This window comes from Staurois parvus, unplaced genomic scaffold, assembly GCF_062004578.1.
Source record: "Staurois parvus isolate SC_StPar_1 unplaced genomic scaffold, SC_StPar_1.0 ptg000340l, whole genome shotgun sequence".
NCBI classification, from domain to species: Eukaryota; Metazoa; Chordata; class Amphibia; order Anura; family Ranidae; genus Staurois; species Staurois parvus.
In genome coordinates this window covers 5,667,634-5,692,316 of record NW_028318136.1, presented here as the reverse complement: position 1 = coordinate 5,692,316, position 24,683 = coordinate 5,667,634, and the positions used below count along the sequence as shown (strand labels likewise).

At 38.9% G+C, this 24,683-nt stretch overlaps 1 protein-coding gene and 2 long non-coding RNA genes across 3 annotated transcripts; 2 read left to right on the top strand and 1 right to left on the bottom strand.

Moving 5' to 3' along the window:
• LOC149456987 (uncharacterized) lies at positions 1–16,581 on the top strand. The gene is made up of 3 exons (XR_016313771.1): positions 1–455; positions 603–864; positions 15,495–16,581. It is a non-coding gene; the product is annotated as an uncharacterized LOC149456987 (long non-coding RNA).
• On the bottom strand, positions 8,185–23,627 carry LOC149456986 (homeobox protein otx5). Its single transcript, XM_089684272.1, has 5 exons — positions 23,362–23,627; positions 19,054–19,107; positions 13,207–13,417; positions 12,104–12,255; positions 8,185–9,832 (listed from the first exon to the last, which is right to left on the bottom strand). Exons 3-5 carry the CDS (start codon positions 13,301–13,303, stop codon positions 9,209–9,211), a joined length of 873 nt encoding a protein of 290 aa, XP_089540398.1. The 5' UTR covers positions 13,304–13,417; positions 19,054–19,107; positions 23,362–23,627; the 3' UTR covers positions 8,185–9,208.
• On the top strand, positions 23,033–24,095 carry LOC149456985 (uncharacterized). Its single transcript, XR_016313772.1, has 2 exons — positions 23,033–23,241; positions 23,313–24,095. It is a non-coding gene; the product is annotated as an uncharacterized LOC149456985 (long non-coding RNA).
• Positions 24,096–24,683: the final 588 nt, after the last annotated feature.

Here is a 24,683-nt window from a genome sequence, read left to right as displayed (position 1 = left end):
TTCGCACATCACTGAGCAAAGTCGCAAAATCGTTTTCAGTGTCTGATGACAAATTTCCCCACAAATCATTATCACTCAATTCTGCAAGTAGTTCTAATTTACTATCGCTATTCTATAGCTGGTCTAAAACCGATTTTGACCTAAAGGGACGCTTTTTGGACGCCATGGACTTTTCTAAGTTTCCAGGCAGAAGAACAGTCAAAATGCAGGCAGGTGACAGGACAAAGCACTCGGGACAAAATGTATGTGAAATGGTTTGATACACTAATGTTTTACTATGTGATTTTAGTGTATTTAGTGAATGTCACTTTTTGTCATTTTCAAATTTCCCGCCGGTTCCGTCCCCATACGTCCTGATGTCGCAGGGGACGGAACCCAGAAGACAGATGCTGGCATCCGCCAGAGAACATTACAGGGGACACTGCAGGAGGGACATCATGGGAACGCAGGACAAGGTAAGAGAAGAACAGATCCCAGAGCAGCGCTGCAGTGTAAGTGTAGCTCTGGGTCACCGCTTTTGGTACTGAAACTTTACCCCGAGCTACACTCGGGAATACCACCAGGGAGGCTACCCCTTAAGTTTATAATTTCTTTTATTTCAGGGGTGCTCAACCTGTGTCCCACGGGCCACATGTGGAAGCAAATGCGGAGGGTCAGAAACCTGCTGATCACAACCTAGGCTTATGGATCCGCCACCGCAGAGCATAAGAGTGAATTAAGCCGGCAGTGGTGGAAGCCGGAAATGGTGGAAGCCGGCAGCCACGGAGGGAGCAGGAGCTGCATAAACTGATGCTTTCCCTGTAGAACTGGTTCCTGTCCCAGCAGCCTGGAGAGTGATGCCAGCAGAAGCCGGAAGAGGAAAAGGTTAGTATATACACTGCACTTTGTGATGGGCATATTAGCACTTATAAAAGGGTTAACAACTATTAGGCTGCTTTCACAATGATCCGCGGGTGCAGCTCATTGCACCTGTGGCTTTCCTGCAGGTTAGCTGCACTGAGCCAAAGACTTCTATTATATCTTGCAGGTTTAGTGCGCTTTCAGAAAGTACACCACACACGCAAGATATAATAGAAGTCTATGGCAAAGTGCAGCTAACCTGCAGGAAAGGTGCAGGTGCACTGTGCTGTGCCCGTGGTGTAGGTAAAACTCAGCATATCTGTGTGAAAGCAGCCTCAGTTCTCAGGACAGTAAAGGCTCCTTTTCACTTGTGGCTTGGGGGGGCAATAAAAACCCCATAGTTAAGACATGTTTATTACACACCCCAAACCACTGGTGTAGCATCAGGGGTCGCGTGTGGCCTGTCACCTTCTGTTTTACACTTGGACAGGAGTGGCAGCGGGGGCGGCATATGATCCTCACCATTTTCCTCCGGCAGCCGCTAAAAGCTTGGAACAGAAACCGAGGCGCCCACAGGCTGTTGGGGCCCGGGAGTAATTCCCCCTGGAAGACCGGAGGGGCCCAGTTCCTCCTGATTTGAACGGATCCACCTTGTTTGGCCAGGGGCCGGGAAGGCAGAAAGTCCGCGAACCAGTGCCCCCTGAGTGGTCGCCTCAGGGGTGCTCTTAGTAACACTTGGGTGTGGGACCCCAGCGTGTGAAAAGGCACATAGTCACTGCATTCAAAGCACTTTTCTTGCACAGCGCCCTTGGGACCAGGCCTTCTGGCTAAGTTCGGGGCAATTTTTGCTACAGGCCTCAGGGCCTAGTCTGTGCACAATTTGCACGACCACTTTATTTATTTATTTTTCTACCACTGTTTGTCACTTTCACTCTTATGTGTGTGTTTTATTTCCTCACAGGATGGAGGGTGTGGGTCCTCGGGCCTACCCTGAAGTCTAGGGGGAGGATGTGTGGCCTTTTGGTTCCTTCCTCCCCTGTCCCTAGGGGGTTTTCTCTTCGGGAGAACCCCCTGGCCAAGTACTGAGTGGCTGGCTTCGGCTGGCCACAAGGAACGGTGGTCCCGCCAGGGATTTTGGCTAGGTGGACCAAATGGGAACCTTGTCTCTGTCAGGAGCTTCGTGCCCCAGGGGATCAGGGTAGAGGTCCATCCCCTTCGGGGGAAGGAGAAAGCACACCCCTAAGTGCACTTTTTTGTGTGGTGTTTTGCACTTGCACGTTTTTTGTGAACACTTACGCGTTTTTTCGTTTTCGCACGTTCGCGGACTTAAAAAAAAAGGCTGTCACAAACACACTCCCTGGGGGTTGATCATCAGTCAACCTGGGCTAACAAAAGAATGCTGCATAGACTAGATCTCACATCTATGATGTGAATGCTGGTCTATGTAGGAGAAAGAACCACCAATGCTGGAGAGGATGAAGATAGCCCACAACTCATCACATGACTATGTGGAAGACTCCTAAAATTAAGGTAAGTATAAAAGAATTTTTAAACCAGTGGCAGAGGAAGACTGGGGGCAAAAATATGGAGTTGTGCTTACAAAAATGGTCTAACAGCTTCTTCATTGCCTAGCAGAGAAGCTCTCACAAGAGGGATGTATATTCAGTAGAACAACAGAATTCAGCCCCTTCCACAGCCTCCTAACTTGTGGCCTAATGCAGTGTTACAGTGTTGAAATTTGATCACTGGGGGAGAGGAGACTGAAGAAATGTTTTCTCTTGTCTGCAGCAGACATAAGCAGCCCATTGACTACTCAATTTTCTTTCCTTCCAACACGAGCAGAAGGAAAGAAAATCACTCAATTCCCCCATCATTACAGTCAGTGTTGATGAGGGAATACCTCCTGCAGTGTTACTGTGTTCTGCCTGTGGGGGGGTTGGGGGGTGCAGGGAGCCTTCCCAGCTGACAGAACACAATAATTATTGTTAGAGGCCACGGGCAGTAATCAAACATAAAACATCTAATAGGTTTGCTGTACCCAGGGGCGGACTGACCATTTGGAAACTCGGGCACTGCCCGAGGGCCCGGGGTCAGTATGGGGCCCCATGAGATGCCCCTGGTACCTTTTTCATAGGCTTTTTTGAGTTTGATCCCCTGTTTTGGCCCCATGATCCCCTATTGCCCGGGGGCCCCATGAGTTGTCAGTCCGCCCCTGGTTGTACCCAAGTTGATCAATGGACTGCCTTGGATACAATCAACTTGTCCATACATGGATCTAATCTCGGGCGGTCCCTGACAAACAGACCAAACTTTGATAAATGTATGGCTGATTTAAAGCTAAAAGACTGCTTTGTAACAGTAAAAGGTATCAATTCTTTTTTTTAAATGATATGATTGCTGTACATTGTGACATGTCAAGCATTTATTCATGTAGACTTGTAAATATAGTCAAGGGTCAGGCTTGCAAAATGGAGAGAATTGATCATTTAGGGTGCATGATAGCCTGGGAGGGAACAGAAGTGAGTCCTGTCAACTCACCTGAATGGTATGGTCCAATTTTTACTACTCTGCAAATTTCACATCATTCAAGTCAGGCAAGGCTTGAACATTTGGCTACTTGCAGGACCTCCATGTGTGCGTACCTTTGTGTCTCTTCTATCTTTCCCTCCTCCCTTTTTTTCTTTACCCTTGCCTTCTATATCTATTCATGTTTCTCTTCCCCTTTTGGTCAACACACTGTTCCCATATGCACACACTGCTCAGGAAAAACATATGAGAGGGGGCCACCGCTAGCTTACACTCGTATTTGATATACTGTTGGGCAACTCAGGATTAGATGAAACTCTGTGATCAAACTCTTTATTATACCATATGTATAACCTTGTTTATCTTTCTCCTTTTCATAGTCCCAATATTGATATCTGAAGTTACTGGATTTGTGCTGTACTATTGTACTTTTGCATTTCCGTGTTTGTTATGATGTATTATATACTCAGATGAATTGTTTATGAATATCCTTTTTGATCTGTGTGATCTGAAACCCTAATAAACAGCTTAAACATAAATATAATTAAAGGTCTACTTTAATGTATAATTTTATTTATATATTTCAACAATTATGTAGTTTGAGGGTTTGCCAGGATAAAGAACTTGTTTAGGTAGGTCTTAACAATACATCATTGTTGGTAAATCTAAAGGGAGATTGCACAGAGATTGTCCATCTGAGTTGTGTGGCCACCTTCAGGACCATATCACAATAGCAATCCTGTCGTTGATGGCAGCTCATCAGAAAGAGGATCTCTGGAAGAGCACTAGCTTGCTGAAATGCTTCATACTGTTAAACTGGGTTCAACCATAAAAACCTGACAGATCCTTGCATCAGCACATGAAATTGATGCAGGGATCTCTTTTGCTGTTCTATTGTATCCTGACAGGGCCCCCCCCCCCAACAGTCAGAATACACAGATCAGCACTTGCAGCCATTGGCTGCAAGCACTAATCGAATGCTGGTTTTCCAGCATGACCATTCAACAAAAGCAGGTCATTAGATCAGATTCTGTTGAATAGATAGTGGTACACATGTACCAAAAGTCAGACAGTTCCTGCTGATCCAGCCAAATTTTGGTATATGTTTTTTATTGTTTAATTTATTTATGTACACACTTTTTTTGCGCTGCGGTTTGGTTACATTGTGTTGGTGTTATTTGCATCTATGAGCAGCAGCAATTATTTATTGAGGTTTTGATTTTCTTTGGCGCGGGTTTAATTTGGTTAAAATTTTGGCACGTGTACTGGGCTTTACTTGAGCAATTACAAAGCAGTGACATTTAGCTAGGTTAGTGGAAGAGGGAGTGATACTATAAGAACAGATGCTCTATATTTGATTCTGTTGTTGGTGATGTCTCACCTTTTATTTTCCCAAACCCATAAGGAGAATCTGATTGCAGATTTGTTTGGTTCCCAGCATGCAGTAGCTGCTTTTAAGTCTCAGGGCTCTCACAGACAAGCTTTGTCCAGCTAAGTAAATACATTTACTCTCTTCACCGTGGCTTTGTAGAAACTACTGTGTAGAAATCTTGCAATTGAAATCACCAAGGAAATCTTAGTGGTGATTTAACCAACCTCTGCCTACCTAAAAATGGAATATATGGATTTTGGTGAAGTTGTCCTATAGATTTACTTATCTACCATACAAAGTTAAAATGTATGTTAGGGCAAAGAAATATATAAACATATAGTATAGTTCAATACATACACATTTCCCCAAGAACCTACAACTACAGAATACTTGTTGATCTGCCAGAAATGTGCTCAGAACTGAAATCCTGACGTGGATGGACAACACACATTTTTGTGGAGTGATGTCAGCCCTACCCAGTTTTTTGTTGCCGAACTACTCAGACCCACCTACTCTCCTGTCTTCACAACTTAAAGGCTAAACATTCTGTAGTTCTAAGATAAAAACTATGAGGGATAATTACTGTCTTTCAAATAACAGAGGAAGTGAGAAATCCATACAGGACAGCTCTGAATTTTGTTTACGTTATCAAAAGGTATTTTGTTGCACTTATTAAACAGTCATAACAAAACATATTCAATGGTATATATACAGTATATATACAATGCTCAAAAAATGTAAAGGAACACTTTGAAAACACATTAGATCTCAATGGGAGAAAATATCATGCTGGATATCTATACTAAAATATCAAATAGTAAAAGAGTTATAAACGAGCGCCCCTATAGGAAAATAAATAGCCGCTGAACATAAGGTAACCAAACACCCTAAAAAACCAGTATATCATAAAAATGCAGCGCTATGAGTAAATGAGGAACTGATATATATATCAATACAGTAAGTAAAGAAATTAGTCCATGCAGCAGTTAATAATGTGACTTCAAGTGCTCTCCTTTAATTCGTATTATCCTGATATTCAGGCGTTGTGCGGAATGGTGCAGAAGAAATGTGCACTCACCAGAACGCACAGATAAATGAGCGTTTGTTAAACATAAGTTCCCCTCTGGAACGTTAGGAAAAGGTCTGTAAGGCGATAACCTCCCTTCAGGATTCCTGGGTGCTCCTGTCTGTTCCCTCAGTAGGTGGCTTGCGGACTTCTCCTTACAGCACGCCCCTTGTCCAGTAGATGGATGAGTGGCTGAAAATTGATGCTCCCCAGGGGAGTCAAGACAAGGACATACCCATAGTGTAGTAGGTGATATATAAAATTTATTAGCATACCAAGCTATTCGGTGGTGTACAGCAGTAAGTGTAAACGAATTATGGACTAACCGTCCAGATTGAAAGATGGCCGCCGGAGCTCCACGATGCTCCGAGGAGGAGGAGCCAAGAACGCCGTGACGTCACGCCGTCGGAGCATCGTGGAGCTCCGGCGGCCATCTTTCAATCTGGACGGTTAGTCCATAATTCGTTTACACTTACTGCTGTACACCACCGAATAGCTTGGTATGCTAATAAATTTTATATATCACCTACTACACTATGGGTATGTCCTTGTCTTGACTCCCCTGGGGAGCATCAATTTTCAGCCACTCATCCATCTACTGGACAAGGGGCGTGCTGTAAGGAGAAGTCCGCAAGCCACCTACTGAGGGAACAGACAGGAGCACCCAGGAATCCTGAAGGGAGGTTATCGCCTTACAGACCTTTTCCTAACGTTCCAGAGGGGAACTTATGTTTAACAAACGCTCATTTATCTGTGCGTTCTGGTGAGTGCACATTTCTTCTGCACCATTCCGCACAACGCCTGAATATCAGGATAATACGAATTAAAGGAGAGCACTTGAAGTCACATTATTAACTGCTGCATGGACTAATTTCTTTACTTACTGTATTGATATATGTATCAGTTCCTCATTTACTCATAGCGCTGCATTTTTATGATATACTGGATATCTATACTGACATGGACTGGGTAATGTGTTAGGAACGTAAGGATGCCCCATCGTTTGATGGAAATGAAAGTTATCAACCTACAGAGGACTGATTTTAAAGATACCCTGAAAATTAAAGTGAAAAAATTATGCAGCATGCTAGTCCATTCTGCTGAAATTTCATTGCAGCAACTCAAAATGGTCCTCAGTAGGTTGCATGGCCTCCACGTGTTTGCATGCATGCCTGACATCGTTGGGGCATGCTCCTAATGAGACAGCAGGGGTGTCTTGGGGTATTTCCTCCCAGACCTGGACCAGAGCATCACTGAGTTCCTGGAGAGTCTGAGGTGCAACCTGGGGGCATTGGATGGAGCAAAACATGATATCTCAGAGGTGTTCTATTGGATTTAGGTCAGGCGAGCGTGGGGGCCATTCAATGGTATCAATTCCTTCATCCTCCAGGAAGTGCCTGTATACTCTCGCCATTTGAGGCTGGGCATTGTCATGCACCAGGAGGAACCCAGTACCCACTGCACCAGTGTAGGGTCTGACAATGGGTCCAAGGATTACATCCCAATACCTAATGGCAGTCAGGGTGCCATTGTCTAGCCTGTAGAGGTCTGTGCGTCTCTCCACTGATATGCCTCCCCAGACTAACACTGACCCGCCACCAAAATGGTCATGCTAAACAATGTTGTAGGCAGCATTATGTTCTCCAGGGCTTCTCCAGACCCTTTCACGTCTGTCACATGTGCTCAGGGTGAAGCTGCTCTCATCTGTGAAAAGCACAGGGCGCCAGTGGCAGGCCTGCCAATTCTGGTGTTCAATGGCAAATGCCAATCGGGCTTTATGGTGCTGGGCAGTGAGCACAGGGCCCACTAGAGGACGTCGTGCCCTCAGGCCACCCTCATGAAGTCTGTTTCTGATTGTTTGGTCACGTAATAATGTGCCATCCTGGAGGAGTTGGAGTGCCTGTGCAACCTCTGTAGGGTCCAGATATCGCCTCATGCTACCTGTAGTGACACTGACCCTAGCCAAATGCAAAACTAGTGAAAAACGGTCAGAAAAGATGAGAAAGGAAAAAAATGTCAGTGGCCTCCATCTGTAAAACCATTCCTGCTTTGAGGGTCATCTCATTGTTGCCCATCCAGTGCACTTGTTGTTAATTTCATTAACACCAAAGCAGCTGAAACTGATTAACAACCTACTCTGCTACTTAACTGACCAGATCAATATCCCAGGAGTTTAATTGACTTGATGCTAGACTCTGAATAAAAAGTGTTCCTTTAATTTTTTGAGCAGTGCATAAACAGACCAAAAGGGAGTAAATAAGTGAAGTTCATTGTTGGGGAATACAAACACGGTAATTATTGCCATAGATGTTACTGTTTTTACTTTCCAGTTCTCACTTTTGCAGGTTGGTATTAACCAGATGCACAATCAACACACAAGGATGATTCATTGTATTTTAATGATATTTCACACTTTTTTCAAATAACAATAATTAATAATATAACAGATCTATAGAAACAATCTTCTCTCTTAGCAACCATTTGAGGCAGCAGACATACAGACTACTAACAACACTATACAATGTTACACAAGAACAAAGTCAAGTACACAGGGACACATTTAATTTTTAAAGGAACGGGGGTGACAAGCCCTCATCCACTTGGAATGGACTATGACTCTTTATAAAATAAGTTAAACTGGTTTTAAAAATATAATACATGAAAAAATACATCCAGATTTACATGGCGCTGCTTAGGTGGTTTAAACAATTTTGTGACAGCTTCTGTGGGATACAGAATGACAGACTGGGTAGGCAAAAAAGGAAACATCTTAACACGAGTATGTCATTGGTAGCGTCACCTCCCAAACCTCATACCGACTTGCTATGTATGGTGCACCTATATCTCCTCAATTCAGTGTTGTCTTGCCACAATTTGTAAGCAAGTAAATAGGTATAGTAAATTAGAATTTACTAGATAGACACGACAGAATTTTTCTAATTGTAGCTTTTCAAAATTCCAAAGATCTAGATCCTCTCTTGAATGTTTAGTAACATTTAGAAAATCTTTGTTCATTTGTTGCCAGTCTAAACACTGATGATTAAGGAGAGGACAGTGGAGTTGGTGTTGTTGGTTTTTGTACACAATGCATAGTCAAAGGCAAAATCCAAAACTGGACTCAGCTGTATGGTACGACAAAGTTCTTTTTACCCACAACCGAAGTGCTTTCATGTCCTAGATCTGAACACCCATTAACATCAGAGAAAATATGATTTATAATAGGAGAAGTGGAAGTTTGTTTCTAAGCACAACATTTCAGCATATCCTTCTACCAAGAAATAAACACTGAAGTTTTAGACGTTGGTGTGTTTTGTTATCTAGCCACTGCTGGACTTCAGAGCCATGCCATTGAATCTAGTTGATTAAGATTCATGAATATCAAGCTTTGGAGTATTCAACTTGGTTCACAAGACCTGGAATTTCCATGAACTTTGGTCCTTATAATCAAGACAGTCAGTGGCATTGAAATTTAGCTTCCAAGAGGAAGTTTGGTCTTTGTAGTCTAAGCAATCCACCGATGTAAAGCCAAGGCTGGAAGTTCCATATCCCTGGGCAGAGAGAGATGCCGGAGACTGGCTGAGATGACTACCCATGGTGGGAGTGGCAATAGGACTCAGCGTGGCACCTGGAGCTGAGAGCTGTGGGTGCATGGGAGATAAGTAGGAGCTGCAGTCCAGGCCTGTGAAATAAGATGAGGATCCACCATAGCTCTGAGTGTAGGCTGGGGCTTGACTGTATGTCATGGGATATCCAGCTGATCTTTGCATACAAGGAGTGGTGGCTGCAGATAATGGATCTGGAATTGGCGATATGGAGGCTGGACTCCAGATAGAGACTGTGGCACTAGCTGTGGAGCTGGGAGTCACTGCTGTGCCAGGTGGAGGAGGACTATATTGGCCATTGGTGCTAGCTTCTGAGTTAGTCTCTCTTGCTGGGGAAGTTTTCTTCTTGGCTGGACGGGGTTTGGCCTGTCCACTGCTTTGTTGCTGCTGTTGGCGACATTTGGCCCGTCTGTTCTTAAACCAAACCTACAAGTTGAAAGGTAAAATGTAACTATGAGCAAATAGGATTAATAGAAAAGAAACTACTGTGTAGAAATCTTGCAACTGAAATCACCAAGGAAATCTTAGAATATATATAATATATAGAATATATATTCCCTGATTTGCAGATGTGGATATGGGTTACTTTAAAGTACCTCTTTTGTAATGAATGGCTGTCGTGGAAACAACTCAAGTACCTCAAACTATTTTCAAGGCATTGACTTATTTTACAAGTTCAGCTTTACTGCCCCAGAATTTGTGAGAGGTACATGGGTCAGGAAATGGCTCCCTCCATGACAGCCTTTGAAACTGACTGTTATAAGCTTTGGCTACTTTTTTGGATTGTACCCCTGAATTTTAATGGAATAAAGCTTTATCTGGACCTCCATTCTTATTGGTGTGGCGCTTCACTTTCAATTCTGGTTACATTACACTACAGGCCAAGGAGGCTGTGGAGATCATCTGGGGTGTAGAAGCTGCCTGCCAAGGAATCGGATCATTTACACCAACATCAATACCTTAGGATAACAGCACACATAAGATAACCCTACGGGTCCAGTGCTATCTTTCCACTTTCCTCAACTATTTATGAGAGTCTAGTCACAATGTGGGTTTGCATCAGACCTTTTATATGACAGTCTTGCTCAGTTGATAGTTTATGAAATCCAAACAAAGGCTGTATAAAGCTAGGGGCAGGACTATAATCTATAGGGCCCTAGAACAAAGTCTAAACAAGGCCCTCCTAATAGTTTATGAGAAAAAAATTCAAACGCACTGTGTAACCATTTAACAAAACAAATTTTGATTTCTGTTTTTAAGAAAAAAAAATATCAACCATTGTTAAAATCAAAATAATTCCTTAATTCCTAAAGAATCCACAAAAGTTATCTGAAAGAAGAAAAAGTCCATAGTCAGAATAAATCGACAACTGGGAAATGACAGAAAGTAAAGGATGTGAAAAACAGACAATATCTTCTTTGTTTTGTAAAAAGTAACGTGAAAACACACAACTGGGAAATAAAGTTTAATTATGTAGAATTTATGTAGGGGGCCAGGAGCACTTGCACCTTCTGCACCCTGTGTTGTTACACCACAGCATAAACCAGCAGGGCCCCATGACATTTCCTTCGCATTCATAACACCAACCATATACAGTATACATAAGCCATTAAAAAATGATGGGCATAAAAATCTCACCAATTTTTCTGTTTGTATAATAATGGGGGAGCAAGCAAACATTTCTATTTTCCATGAGACAAACTCATTTCCCCCAACAACTGTGGGTTGTACGACCTCATTCTCTGTATCACTAAGTTTTATGTTCATTGATTTTTTAATATAATACACTTTTTTCCTTAACGAAAATGCTAAGAGGTAGTCTTATTCCTATTTAAGAACAGATTTTTTTATTTAATGCACCTTATTACCAACACCTGATGAACTTGATTAGCATCACATTGGTTGAAGTTTTTCTTTGAACATTTTTTTTATTAAATCAGTTATGGCAAACTGTATACTTTCCTCACAACTAACTGTATGGAAAAATTAAAGCGTATTACAGAGATGTATTAATCCATGCCATTTTCCAGATCAGAAAGGAGTACTCTCCCACAGCAGGCAAAATATGACAAGAAATTTAATATTTTAAACTGGGGCTTGACTAAGCCAAAAAGCCAGACAGCCAAAATACTCTAAGGCAGCCCGTAGATTATGTGATTTTTTTTTTCCTGCGACCATGGGTTGGAGGAAAGAAAATCACTCAATTTCCCCATCAACACCGACAGTGTTGATGGGGGAATCCCTCCCGCAGAGCTATTGTGTTCTCCTTGGGGCGCGGAGAACACAATGATTGCTGCTAGTGGTTCTAGCCACTGATAATCGGATGCTAAAAATACGACATGCTGGTTGTACCTAAGCCGATCGACTTGCCAATAGATGGATGGCTGGAATCTCGGCTGGTCCCTGCTGATCCATCTGTGGCCGGCTGAAAAATCTCATTTGGTGTCTGAAATTGTTTTGTGTGTTCTGCTTTTGTCAATGGAGCACAGACATGTTTTCTGGCTTAACATAGACTGCAGATGTCTAGATTGGAGCTCTGTGCTCTCTATTCTCTGAGTTCTGCAACCTTGTTTTTACCACCTAATCATCATCAATCTAAGCAGCAGTTAAAGTTCTTGCCTTGTGTGGCCATTGCAGGGGCATCAGAACAGATATATTAGTGATAATAATATAAGCTATTGGCTATTGGTTTCTTACCTGTACTCTTGACTCTGGCAGATTTATCTTTAAGGCCACCTCCTCCCTCATGAATATGTCGGGGTAACGGGTTTTAGCAAATAAGGCTTCCAAAATATCAAGCTGTGCCCTTGTGAAAGTCGTTCTCTCTCTCCTTTGTTTTCTTGGAGTTGCTGAGATTATTTAAAAAAGGAAAGAGTTTAGATAAAGAAATGCAATATTTTAGGAACAATACATTTTCTTTGGTGAACTTTGGACACCAAACAGTTACTTAGTTCCAAATCAGTTCATACTTTTAAAATAAACATGAACCCAGTGTGCTACCTAAGGAAATATTAGCTATATTTAAACAAATAATAATGCTGATGTATAGAATATCCAGTCTATGATTACATTTTTCCTTATGATTTCTAAATAGATTACCAGATGATTTAGGAAAGGAAATAATTTCTGCTTTTCTTTCTAGCCTATTATTAGAGATAATGAAGTTGATTTACTAAAACTGGAGAGTGCATAATCTGGTGCAGCTCTGCATAGAAACTAATCACCATCCTGTGTTTTTTTTTTTAGGTAAAGCTTACTTGAACAAGCCGAAATTAGAATCTGATTGGCTACCATGCACATTTGCACCAGATTTTGCACTCTCCAGTTTTAGTAAATCTACCCCAATGTGTAACACAGTTCAGAATTATTCCTTAATAGCAGTCAATACATATCTTTAGAAGTAGAAATCAGATAGATGTAACTTGTTTTCAGACAGGAAAAAAATCCCTGTTCAATAGACCAATCATATTTAGAATAACAGTCTACAAGGAAAAAGAGAACAAAAAACTTCAGAAAATTAAGCTATCTGGTTAAATTTATGTTTCTTTCCTTAGTACACTAACATTATTAATAAACTAATGTTGTTTCTGTCTAAGACTGTCTTGCACCTATTCATCTATATAACACAGCGCTGTTTCGAATAAATATCTCACAAGTACTTGTAATTGTCGACATTTTATAGCAAAAGATATTTGTATCTAAGACTATTCTTCACTAAGACTTGAATAGCAAAACAACACAACAACAAATAACTTACAACATAAAAATAATTACATACAATACTAAGGTATAGTACTTACTTGGGTATCCCACTGCCGAGTGCAGTAGATCCATTCCTGTTCCAGCTAATGTTAGCCCATTCACTGCATAGTGGGGCTGTTTAATGTAGGACATCATTTCAAAACCTGGGTGTTTGGAGGCCTTAGTGATTGAAAACTTGTTAGCTCCTTGTTCGGACTCCTCGACTTCACCAAGGTCTTAAAGCAGTTAGCAAATCTCCCTTAGATTCTTCTGAAAAATACAGACACCAAAGACGATGCTTAATTCCCCTCGTAAAAAGTCCACAAAGTAGGACTCATTGTTCCGTGTTCTCCAAAACTATATCATATGTCCAAGAAGTCTTCTGAGCCTACTGAGGACAGGTAAGATCAATGTTTGCTTTAAAAGCTCCCCCTCCAGACCACTAACTAATTAAATCAAGGGTGTATGGAAATCTCCACCCACTCCACACCTCCCCCATTACTCCCCAGTACACTTCCCCCTCAATTTAGGGTGGAGACTTTACAAGAACTTGTGCTGGGGTAATATTTTAAGGTAGTAATGTGGATTTTAACAGAAAAAAGTAAGCGTTTTGTCATCTTCGGGGTAATTGTAATTAATATTTTAATATTTGTTAAAAAAAAAAAATATATATATATATATATTTTTTATTTATTTATTTCAGGTACTTATATAGCACTGTCAATTTACGCAGCGCTTTACACATATATATATTGAACATTCACATCAGTCCCTAACCCTCAAGGGGTGTACAATCTAAGGTCCCTAACTCACATTCATACATACACATACTAGGGACAATTTAGACAGGAGCCAATTAACCTACCAGCATGTCTTTGGAGTGTGGGAGGAAACTGGAGCACCCGGAGGAAACCCACACAGGCACAGGGAGAACATGCAGGCTCCATGCAGGAGGCACCATGGTCGGGAATCGAACCCATGACCCATTTACTGCAAGGCAGACATGCTAACCACTAAGCCACTGCGCCGCCCATATATATATATATATATATAAATATAATATTTTCAACACGTATTTATTAGGGATACCACACTAAATGGAAGAAAATATAGTGTTATTTAGTGTTGCTTAACTTTTGTTCTGTGTAGTTGAACTAAATGTTTAAACTGGAGAGTGTTCTGTTTTTCCAGAGATAATGAGACCTTAATAGGAGAATTTCTATTGTCCTTATGTATTTTAAGGTTTTATAGTGTAAAATGACCAAACTGAAGCCAGTGCCAGCCATTGATAGTCAAATGCCCCTCCTTACAGTATGTTCACCAGGGGGGTAATGACATAAGACAATGGTTCCACATAGTGATCTGGGAGATACAAAAGGATTTATTTAACATGGGGAAAATGGGTGAGGTGTCCCCAGCTAATATCCTATTACACCTTTTTGTTTGGGTGTCAATTGCAATCACTGAGGGTGTGTTAATACTGTGCTAATTGGGTAAACAGAGATAGGGGGATCTGTTAGCCTACTCCTCCAGAATCACATCTGGTTGAGAATATTCTAAATTATTCTCTTTACCCCCTTCAGGCTGTAGCCCCTTGGGGTGGGAGTGGGGGGATGTAGCTCCTTCAGCCAAAATCAGAGCTCTGTATACAAGCACAAGTTAATAGGACTGCAATAAACTACTCAGCAGCAATGATACTAAGTAATTGGCTCAACATCTTCTCAATTACCGGCATTTGAGAGTATTCCCTAATGGGACCTGTAATAATGTCACTTCTCTGCGCAGGAGATCTTATACTTATCTAAGTTTATTTTTCCCACATGTATCCCAAGAAGTTGAAAAATGCACAATAATGGCTTTTAGCAAATGTGACATCTGAATTTATATGAAGCCACTGCATGAATTTATATGAAGCCACAGCTTTATGATCAGAGTTGACTATGTTGGCGTTGGTTTTGCTTTCTTACATAGTTTTTTGGCTGATATCATTAAGCTAGAACACAAGGATAAGTTTCTTAATTTTAGCCATGTGAATGCAATTGGACTCAACCGAAAATAACTGCCACTGTTTTTGGAAATAAGTATTCTTATCTTGGTGTGTTAGCTTTGTGAGTTGAACCTAATGTGAAAAATGCCAGTGCCTTTCCTCAATAATAGAATGATGTATGTGCTGGATTCAGTGTTAAAGATTATTACAAAATACGTTATTTGGGTTAACAAAATGTTCGGAACTCACATTTAGTATTGATCTTTTGTAGATGAGTATGACTTATAACCAGTGAGTTTAATGCTGTAACAGAGTGAAATCTCTCTCTATATGTTCATAATGTACATCTTTCTTGTACAGCAAGGGAGAATGCCACCAGCACACCAAAGATCACCAATATGGGTCCAAATGTTTTAATGAACGATCACTGGTTACAGCAAGGCAACGTTTCGGAGTCTCGCAGGACCCCTTCATCAGGCATGTGACCAATTGACGGTTGCTGCATCACCCACTTATACACACAGCCATTTGTAACGCAAAAACATGTGAGTTTGGATTGTACTTTCTTGTAGAGGGCGCTTGAGATGCTGTATGATTGGATTTCTGTGTGAAACAATCTTTTATAATTTGGTCTATCCTTACAGAAACGTTTTACAGATATAATTATGATAAATAAAAAATGAAAGAGAAGGGCCTTAGGCTGGCCATACATTATATAATTTTCTTACAATTTACAATTTTTCTTTAGATTTACCAAAACCATATAATATGAGGTCAAACCTAAACACTTTCAATTTGTATGCAATCAGGCAGGCCCTTGCACTACATTGAATAAGAAAATTGTATAATGTATGGCCAGCTTTAGGTTTACTTTCCTAGCTCTGGTAGTCTCCCAGTAAAAGTAGTCTTGATATATAGAAGGAGTTATTGGTTGAGAAATTAAGTTAGAGAATTCTGAATTACTTAACTATTAAACAAGTAGGCTACTGATTTAGCCATTATTGCACAATGAATTTAGAGCAAGTAGAACTTTAGATAAAGTGTTTTTAACTAATTAAACTGTACTTTCGCACACCACATTTGAAATACAAAGTGCTCTTACCTGAAAATATCTTTCTTGTGAAACTGATAGATCAAAGTGATCTGTGATAACAAATCACCAAACAATCCAAATGATTCAATTTGCACTGGGTACCACTTGCAATCCATACCCTTCCTAAATGTCTAGCACATCTATCACATTCTATCAGTGGCCTCATTAGTACAGTTGAGGAGTCCATTTAAAACTTGTAGTTTAATTTTATTGTTGATTTAATCTCGGAAATACTAATTTAGTTTGAGCAGTGACTAAATGTGCCTTATACTAGCATGTGGATGCCCCAAACTCCCATTTTATACCTTTTTTTCTTTTAGCTGCTATTAAAAAATGTACTTAGAAAATGATAGCAAAATAATGATTTCAATTAAAAAAAATAGTTGTTCTGGCTGAACAACCCTTTTTTACTTGTATGTTAAATTTAGTCTATTCCATAACATAATTTTATTTGAAACCTCCTCACATTTTAAATCTGGACTCCTCTGATCATAAACCAATACATATATTTTACAATATTTTATGTATGTGATTGATAGTTTTCTTCAGCTTTTTGTTTTAGTTTCATATTTTATTTATTCCACAGTCTACTTAGATTGTATATGAATAGGCAATTGGACTATGATTTAGTTTTATTTAGTATTATTTTTATTTGTTCTCTGCATTTTATACTAATGGTCATATAAGGAATATCTATTAGTTCTCATTTATACAATTTTGTTTTGTCTGTGTGGATAATAATTTGTAGAAAAGAATTCTGTACTTCTACATTTGTGCAATAACTCAATAAAAAATAAAAATGTTAAAACTCTACTTTGACCATTCATATAAAAATAAACTGCAAACATAGATATATTTTATTGAGTTTTGCTTTCTATATAGCTACTGAAATGATCAAATTGTTTTTGTGATATTTTATTAATTTGAATGGCTGCTCTGTATCAAATTTAACAATTTTATAATTGTTTTGTAATATTTTATTTATTCAAATAGCTGCTTTGTGTCAAATTTAACAATTGTATCATTGTAACTTCTGTTTTTTTCTCCGTTTTTTGCCTGTATTCACTAAAAACTAGTTTTTAGAGATTGGTTTTCCTGCCACTCTTTGTGCAATATTATCATATGAAAGGCAATCGCTGCAGATATACCCATCCCATCTAACTGCATTAGTGTACAGTTTGCTACCCATTTAGTTCAGGTAATGTGCATTAAGATTTGAGTACACAGTCATTAACACCTACCTTTAGCTAATTGCTTCCCACTGGACATTGTCATTGTGCTAAAGAATTTGATAGAGATCTGTGTAATGGGGCCAGACAGTTATTATCCATTGCCTGAGTCACTTATCAATATAATGGCAGGTGCTATAAATTGTTGTTTTTAAAAGTTGTTGGTACACAGTTTATTATGCCAACTGGAGTCATGGAGTGATTTCTATTTTTTACAAACACATTTTATGTTTATAGTACCCCACTATGAATGACAAAGTGCTATACCTTTTTACCCAGCATTTTATTGACTTTTTTACTATACGTTATTGTATGGTTTTTTTTTTGTTTTGCCAAGAAGAATTTTTAAAATGTCTAAATTATTTTATAAACTACTTACACTGCTTTTTTTTATTTTGATATTTTATAAAACTTTTTTATGTGCAATCCCTTGTTAATTTTTATTCTTTTATTTTCTTTTCTTCCTAATGATTTATAAATGAATCAAAGTATCTATCTATCTATCTATCTATCTATCTATCTATCTATCTATCTACTGGCATAATGTCGATATACTATGCAAGCACGTATAGGTGTTGTGTGCATTTAAGTGTATGTAGATGTGTATATACTATATATTTAATATATAATTAAAAAAAGATAATATATATATATATATATATTTTTTTTTTTAAAATACATAAATGAACAAATATTTATACATACATAAATAAAATAAATTTACTTTTTTTATTCTAGTCCCAAAAACAGTGTGTAAAAAAATGTATATGATTCCTAATGATTTAAAAATGAATCAAAGTATCTATCTATCTATCTATCTATCTATCTATCTATCTATCTATCTATCTATCTATCTATCATTATATTATTATATGAAGGGAGATGACATACTTTATTACTCTGTGCTCTAACAAAATGGTACATTTGAGGATGGTGCATATTCACATTACATCAGTTTGACACTTTTTCAAAACCTCGTCAAAATGAACTTCACCAGCAATGCATTGTTTTATGTCATCCTAGGTCACACCAATACACCAAGCTAACAATCATTTAGAAAAAATACAGCATGAAACACGTTTTACTGTGCGGTTGATGCACACCAAACAAGAAATAGTGATGCATATTTGTATAGTGTGCATGCACACTAATTTAATTGAACTCTTGGTGTTATTGTAAGTCATCACTTAGCATCAGAACACGCTCTGCAAGTCATCCAGCAGAGCACTATCTTTGCAGAAGATTAACATGGAAGTCTCTAGGAGGAGTAGTAGTCAAATGACAGACAAAAGACCATCCCCAATTATTAGTGCTAAACAGTTTGTCCCTGAATAATTGACCATCCCCAGCTGCTACAGCAACAATCTGATGCTTGTATTGCATGTCTGTTGATAGGCTTTTTAGGCATATTTGAATGACTTAATTAGAATAGAAGAAGATAGATAGATAGTCTATCTATCTAGTGATAAGCACTTTTAACAAACAAGTTCCTTCTACTGACAATTACAAAAGTGTTTCGGAAATGTTTTGCTAAGTAGGAATTTTGTAGTAGCACTACTTTCTAAAGTTTTATTTGTGGACAGATAGGTTTACCTACCTTATGCAAATTCCTCAGTCAGTCGTCAGTCAGGCTAACCATCAGTCGTGTTCTCTGCAATAAAACACAATAAGACAGTTGTGTTTAAAAACTATACCAGGAAATCTCAGTGCCACTGTGACCCACTCAGTGGAGCCAAGAATATGACTGTCACCTGCACTGTGTGGTCCATGCAGGGTTAATAGGCTGAGTAATACAGATCACATTGGGATTAATACAAAGGCATAAAGGGGACTTGTCTTTGGAGTTGGTTAACCCTCCATTTGTCTCGCACTGCAGGAGGTGAATGGGGATTGACTCTACAGCAGCTATTGACTGGAGCTTGTAGGTTTTGTGCCAGCGCACAGGACTGGTGTATAGCTGTCAGTACATAAGCACAATTTAAGAGCAACCAGGCCTTTGTAAGATATCTTTTTTGACTGTTGACATGCATTTTCCTGTGTTTCTGAGAGGTGTTTGTAATACAAAATCAAGTACTGGATTCACTTTGCCCCTTTAGCACAGAAAGTGGGGAACCGTCTTCAATTTTTATTTTCCAATCTATTTGATTTTTTAAAAACCAGTATATCCTAGAGGGTTGTGTGCATTCTATTTACACCAAGAATGATCCTCAATCACAAAGATAATGCTGACATTGGGTTCTGGTATCTAGATTTGTATAGGTAGCTCTTTTTTATAAACAGGTCTCTTCATATAGAAAATGGGCATATATATTTACTTATTATTTTATTTTTTTATTTCAGGTACTTATATAGCGCAGTCAATTTGCACAGCGCTTTACATATATATTGTACATTCACATCAGTCCCTAACCCTCAAGGGGCGTACAATCTAAGGTCCCTAACTCACATTCATACATACACATACTAGGGCCAATTTAGACAGGATCCAATTCACCTACCAGCATGTCTTTTTGTAGTGTGGGAGGAAACCGGAGTACCCGGAGGAAACCCACACAGACACAGGGAGAACATGCAAACTCCAGGCAGGTGGTGCCGTGGCTGGGATTCGAACCAACAACCCTAGTACTGCCAGGCGGAAGTGCTAACCATTTAGCCACTGTGCTGCCCTTTTGTACAAGTTTACACACATTTCAATGAATTTGAAACTGGGCCAGTTACCAGACAATGACTGTACCTAAATAATAGTTGTGATAAATGTTTTTGTAAGCCTTTTTTAGGAGAACTTTATAAGATGCTTATGTAGATGTCTTAATTTTATTCTCTCAATATCAACAAGTTGGTTTGTATTACTGTTATTTTTATAGCTTCCGCAAAATATTCCAGTGATCTGCAAGAAAGGTAATTGCCGTTTTATTCTGATGATTATTAAGGTGTATATGAACTACCTCCACCCCAAGATTTACACCTGTTTGTTGTCCACTTAGGCTGGGCATACACTATACAATTTTCTTACAATTTTCTATTCAATTTCTGCCCAATTTCATGTAGATTTACCTTTAACTATTATATGGTTTCTGGTAAATCTAAAGCAAAATTCTCAAGAAAATTGTATAATGTATGGCCAGCGTTAGATATGGTTTGAGGGGTCAAAAATCCAATTGCACAGTTAATTTATCTGTTATTACATATGTTTTCAAATGCTCCAGAAGATTTATCAGGGTTTTGCTAACTATATCTTGCAGGTCTGGCCATATAATTCAGACAAAATAAGGCACAAATCATGAAAGTTTTTTTTTGCAAGGGTGGTAAAGATATAAGGGACTAATCATGGGTGTGAATCGGATCATATAACCAGAGGTAGCAACCTTCTATTTAAGGATACGCTAACTGTCTTGATTCTAAGCCAATGGACTGTATGGCGCACTCCGTACATTTCCTTTTCTCAATATAATCAGAAAGAAATAGTCCCTCTTTGCATGGAAATGTTCTCACAAGTGGTATATATCTGGGTGCAAACCTCAGTGTGCTTCTGGAACTTGGGAGTCCATGTTGAGATTCCCTTAGGATAGCTCAAAAGTGGCCCATCCTAGCTACGGGTTTTGCATCAGCCCATTAAAAGCAAGAGCAGGATTGGATCAATTATGACCACCATAAAGCACCAAGGAACCATGAACCCTAATAAAGCATAGCAGAGCTTCTGCTTGTCTCCATCTACAGTGGGTATTGGTTGCCAGATTTGCCTGTCTTGAGCAACTTTTTGTGAGTCACCTTAATGCTGCCTATACACAACAATCTAGCAACTTACGGTCAAAACCATGCAACCTACTAACATCCATGCTAGTTAGATAACATTATGCAAATGAAACTATTTTTGGGAGTAGATTACCTTAATGCTATTGTTTCTTTGTTTCAAAAGTTGGGTAAGAGTGATTGAAATTGGCATAATATTGGCAAGTGTGTTTAGGCAGCATTAGACTACATCTAAAAGGAATGGCTCCTCCTCAACTAAAGTTAATGCAATCTTTATTGTCCTCACTTTGTATCTTCCATTTGTCAGTGTTATCATCAAAACTAAGATGCAGCTACAGCTAAAACCAGGAAACAAAACTTGCTTTTATGAACAGAAATGAAGACGAAAGTTAGAAAGAGCAATCTGACCTATAGACACATAACATGGACTATACCTTTCTTAGATATTGTATATGATTTTGTTTCTATATTATATATTCGCATTTTACACTATAAACTTCTTAGTGAGATGTCTGCCACTGGAAACATTTTTTTATTTTAGTTCTCCAAACTATTGCAGGATACAATACATACACATGTTTAAGATTTTAGAAGATTTTAAAATGTAGAAGAAGACTTTAGAAATATTTTGAAGTATCCAATAACCCCAACTGCATACATTCCAACACTGCTTGGTGCCAGATAAATGAAGCGAGGACATGGTCCACAGTTAACATGACTTAAGTTGACTATTGAAAGTTCACATAGACTAAATTTCTGTTTACGGTTTAGAATAAAAAAATTACGTTTGCCTTTTGGCACAGTACATACTTCAAGAACTTGTGCAAGCATATGAAAGTAAAGTGTGTCCTTAATGCTGTTATAGTGGGTTACTTTACTGCTGCTCTGGCTTGCAGTATGAAATTTAAAGTGAGCCCATTGCAATACAATAGCTCTTTATGTTTATTTTAAGGTCAGTCATTTAGAATTAAATGCAGTTTATGATCTACAATCAGTCCCATGACTCAAAAAAATTATACAGTGAATGATCTGCCTTTTCGATGGCTCATTTCAAGACCAGATCAGATACAGCAATACAAAAACATCAAAATTTGTCACTTACATACAAGACTAAACAACTTGCTCCTGGCACATAGGAAAAGGGTCTAAAAGCGAGAATAATAATGTCTTCACTGATCAAGGTGAGGGAAGAGAAAGTGTCAAGTTTTCTGAGACAGACATTCCCATAGTGGGAGGGTGTTTTAATGACAGATCTGGTACTACAGGCAGTTTATGCTTTTAAATGAGACACCACATCCTTTGTGGGAAACATGTCAGGGCTTTGGCAAGTATGAATAAAAAAAAAAACAACTCATAAAACCTTTGACGTTAGGAAGGGACAAGTTGGAACAATGAAAATAATTATTTTGTTTGCAATTTACAACTGGCGTAATGTCGATATACTATGCAAGCATGTATAGGTGTTGTGTGCATTTAAGTGTATGTAGATGTGTATATACTATATATTTAATATATAATAATAAAAAAAAAAAAATATATATATATAAAAATATATTTTTTAATACATAAATGAACAAATATTTATACATACATAAATAAAAATAAAATAAATTTACTTTTTTTATTCTAGTCCCAAAAACAGTGTGTAAAAAAATGTATATGATTCCTAATGATTTAAAAATGAATCAAAGTATCTATCTATCTATCTATCTATCTATCTATCTATCTATCTATCTATCTATCTATCTATCTATCTCTTCAAGTCTGTTCTTTCGTCTTTATATCCATCGTCTTGTCTCTTGTATCTCTCTAGCTTCAGGATCTATCCTGTTCTGTCTGTTCAGTTGTATTCAAGTTCTTTGAAGTTCAAGTGTTTGTCTTCAAATTATGATGCAGGACTTCTCAGAATAATGCTGGTGTGAAAAAAGAGATGTATCTGGATAAAGAGACCCTTGTGCAGTGTTTATTTCCCGAGCTGTTGACCCCAACATAAAGAAGTTAATCTAGATCAGAGGAGCAGAGCTGCATTATCGGGGTAAGGACTTTAAATCATTAGTCATAATTTTATCAGGATGGCTAAACCTCTCTATTTTAAATCTGGATCAGATATCCTGCGGATAGAAAACTGGAAGAGGAAAGAGATTCGGAGACTTACCTCGGAGCAGAGCGGACGGGCAGCAAGGAACACAGGTAGCGAAGGGTGTCTTGCTCGGGATGTCACTAAAGGAAGCTGGAAGATGAGGGCAGCAGTTGGAAATAAGGATCATCAAAGATAGTTGGGTGACCATCTTTAAGCCGGACGGGTTGTGATGTCATGGAGCATTGTGTGAATTTCACTGGTTAATATGAGGCGTGTGGCAGTGGGTGGACTGGTGAAGGGGAGGGCGAGAGGTCTACCATGGAGGTGACATTGCTAGCTTGCCCACCCTGGCTCGTGTGCGCTGTGTGTTGACTTAATCCTGAGATGACATGCCGGGACCAATTAGTGTTTATCTCCCTAGACAGGATGCTGACACGTAGGCTCCCTTCTGGGGCCTTGGGCAGATGTCCCCATGGACAGATCTGGTCCCTTTTCTGGTAGGACGTTTGGGGCAGCTGGTGGTTACTTAGAGCTGATGGGCATCCATATGGCCTGATAGTTGACAGTATATTTTATATTGTCTGGAAGCAGTATTGCATTGATCTTCCCTTTTATAACTACTCTGGGTATATAAACATGTCTGGTGCTGTTCCCCTCTGTCATGTATGGGGTCTATGGTTATTGTATCTACGTGATTAGTTTTTAATATTTGTAGAAGTAAATTGTCAGAGGTCTCTATAACTCCCTCATATGCACTCTTGAATTTACTCTATTTTAATGGCATGTAATAATAAAATTTTGTAGTTTTACATGTGAAACTTTTTGCCTGGATTCAGTAAAAATTGGCAAATTGTTACCATGAGCTTCTTGGTCCAGTAGCGATTTGCAAATATAGTTAACTGTGCCTAAGATAATTTTTCCAATCATTTTCCACTATTGTGATCAATTTTTTTCAATATGCATTAGATGAAAATAAACTTTAGTCTCCATTTTTTTTCCTCATTCCTGAGTCATTAGCTCTTCTAAATGTTTTTAAATTTAAAAAAAAAAGTTTAAGGTGCATCTAAAGCAGAAAAAGAAGGTTTTACATTTGGACTAAAGAACCCTCTGTCAGGTTTTTAATGTGTTCTGTGTCCCTGCTGGGGAGACTGGCTTTCTTTTTTTACCCTGGTGATCATTTTCACAAAGACTGAAAACACAGAAAAATTCAAAATCTTAACCTTTCACCTAAACAGCAATAAAGGGAAAACCTTCCAATAAAGATACTTGTTCTGGTGACAACTTTTGTTTGGAGAGATTCCCTCTTCTTGCTGTGTCTTCACGATAGGAAGTGAAGAAAAATCTTCCCAGTGGGACACTGACAGCAAGAAAAAAAAAAAACAATATATGGGTTTACC

What these genes read in the sequence shown, in the direction of transcription:
- LOC149456986 (XM_089684272.1), bottom strand. Translation starts at nt 13,303, where the DNA reads ATGATGTCCTACATTAAACAGCCCCACTATGCAGTGAATGGGCTAACA. An exon ending in CTCGGCAGTGGGATACCCAA is followed by an intron (nt 12,256 to 13,206) that starts GTAAGTACTATA and finishes AAATAATCTCAG; the next exon opens with CAACTCCAAGAAAACAAAGG. An exon ending in TGCCAGAGTCAAGAGTACAG is followed by an intron (nt 9,833 to 12,103) that starts GTAAGAAACCAA and finishes TTCAACTTGTAG; the next exon opens with GTTTGGTTTAAGAACAGACG.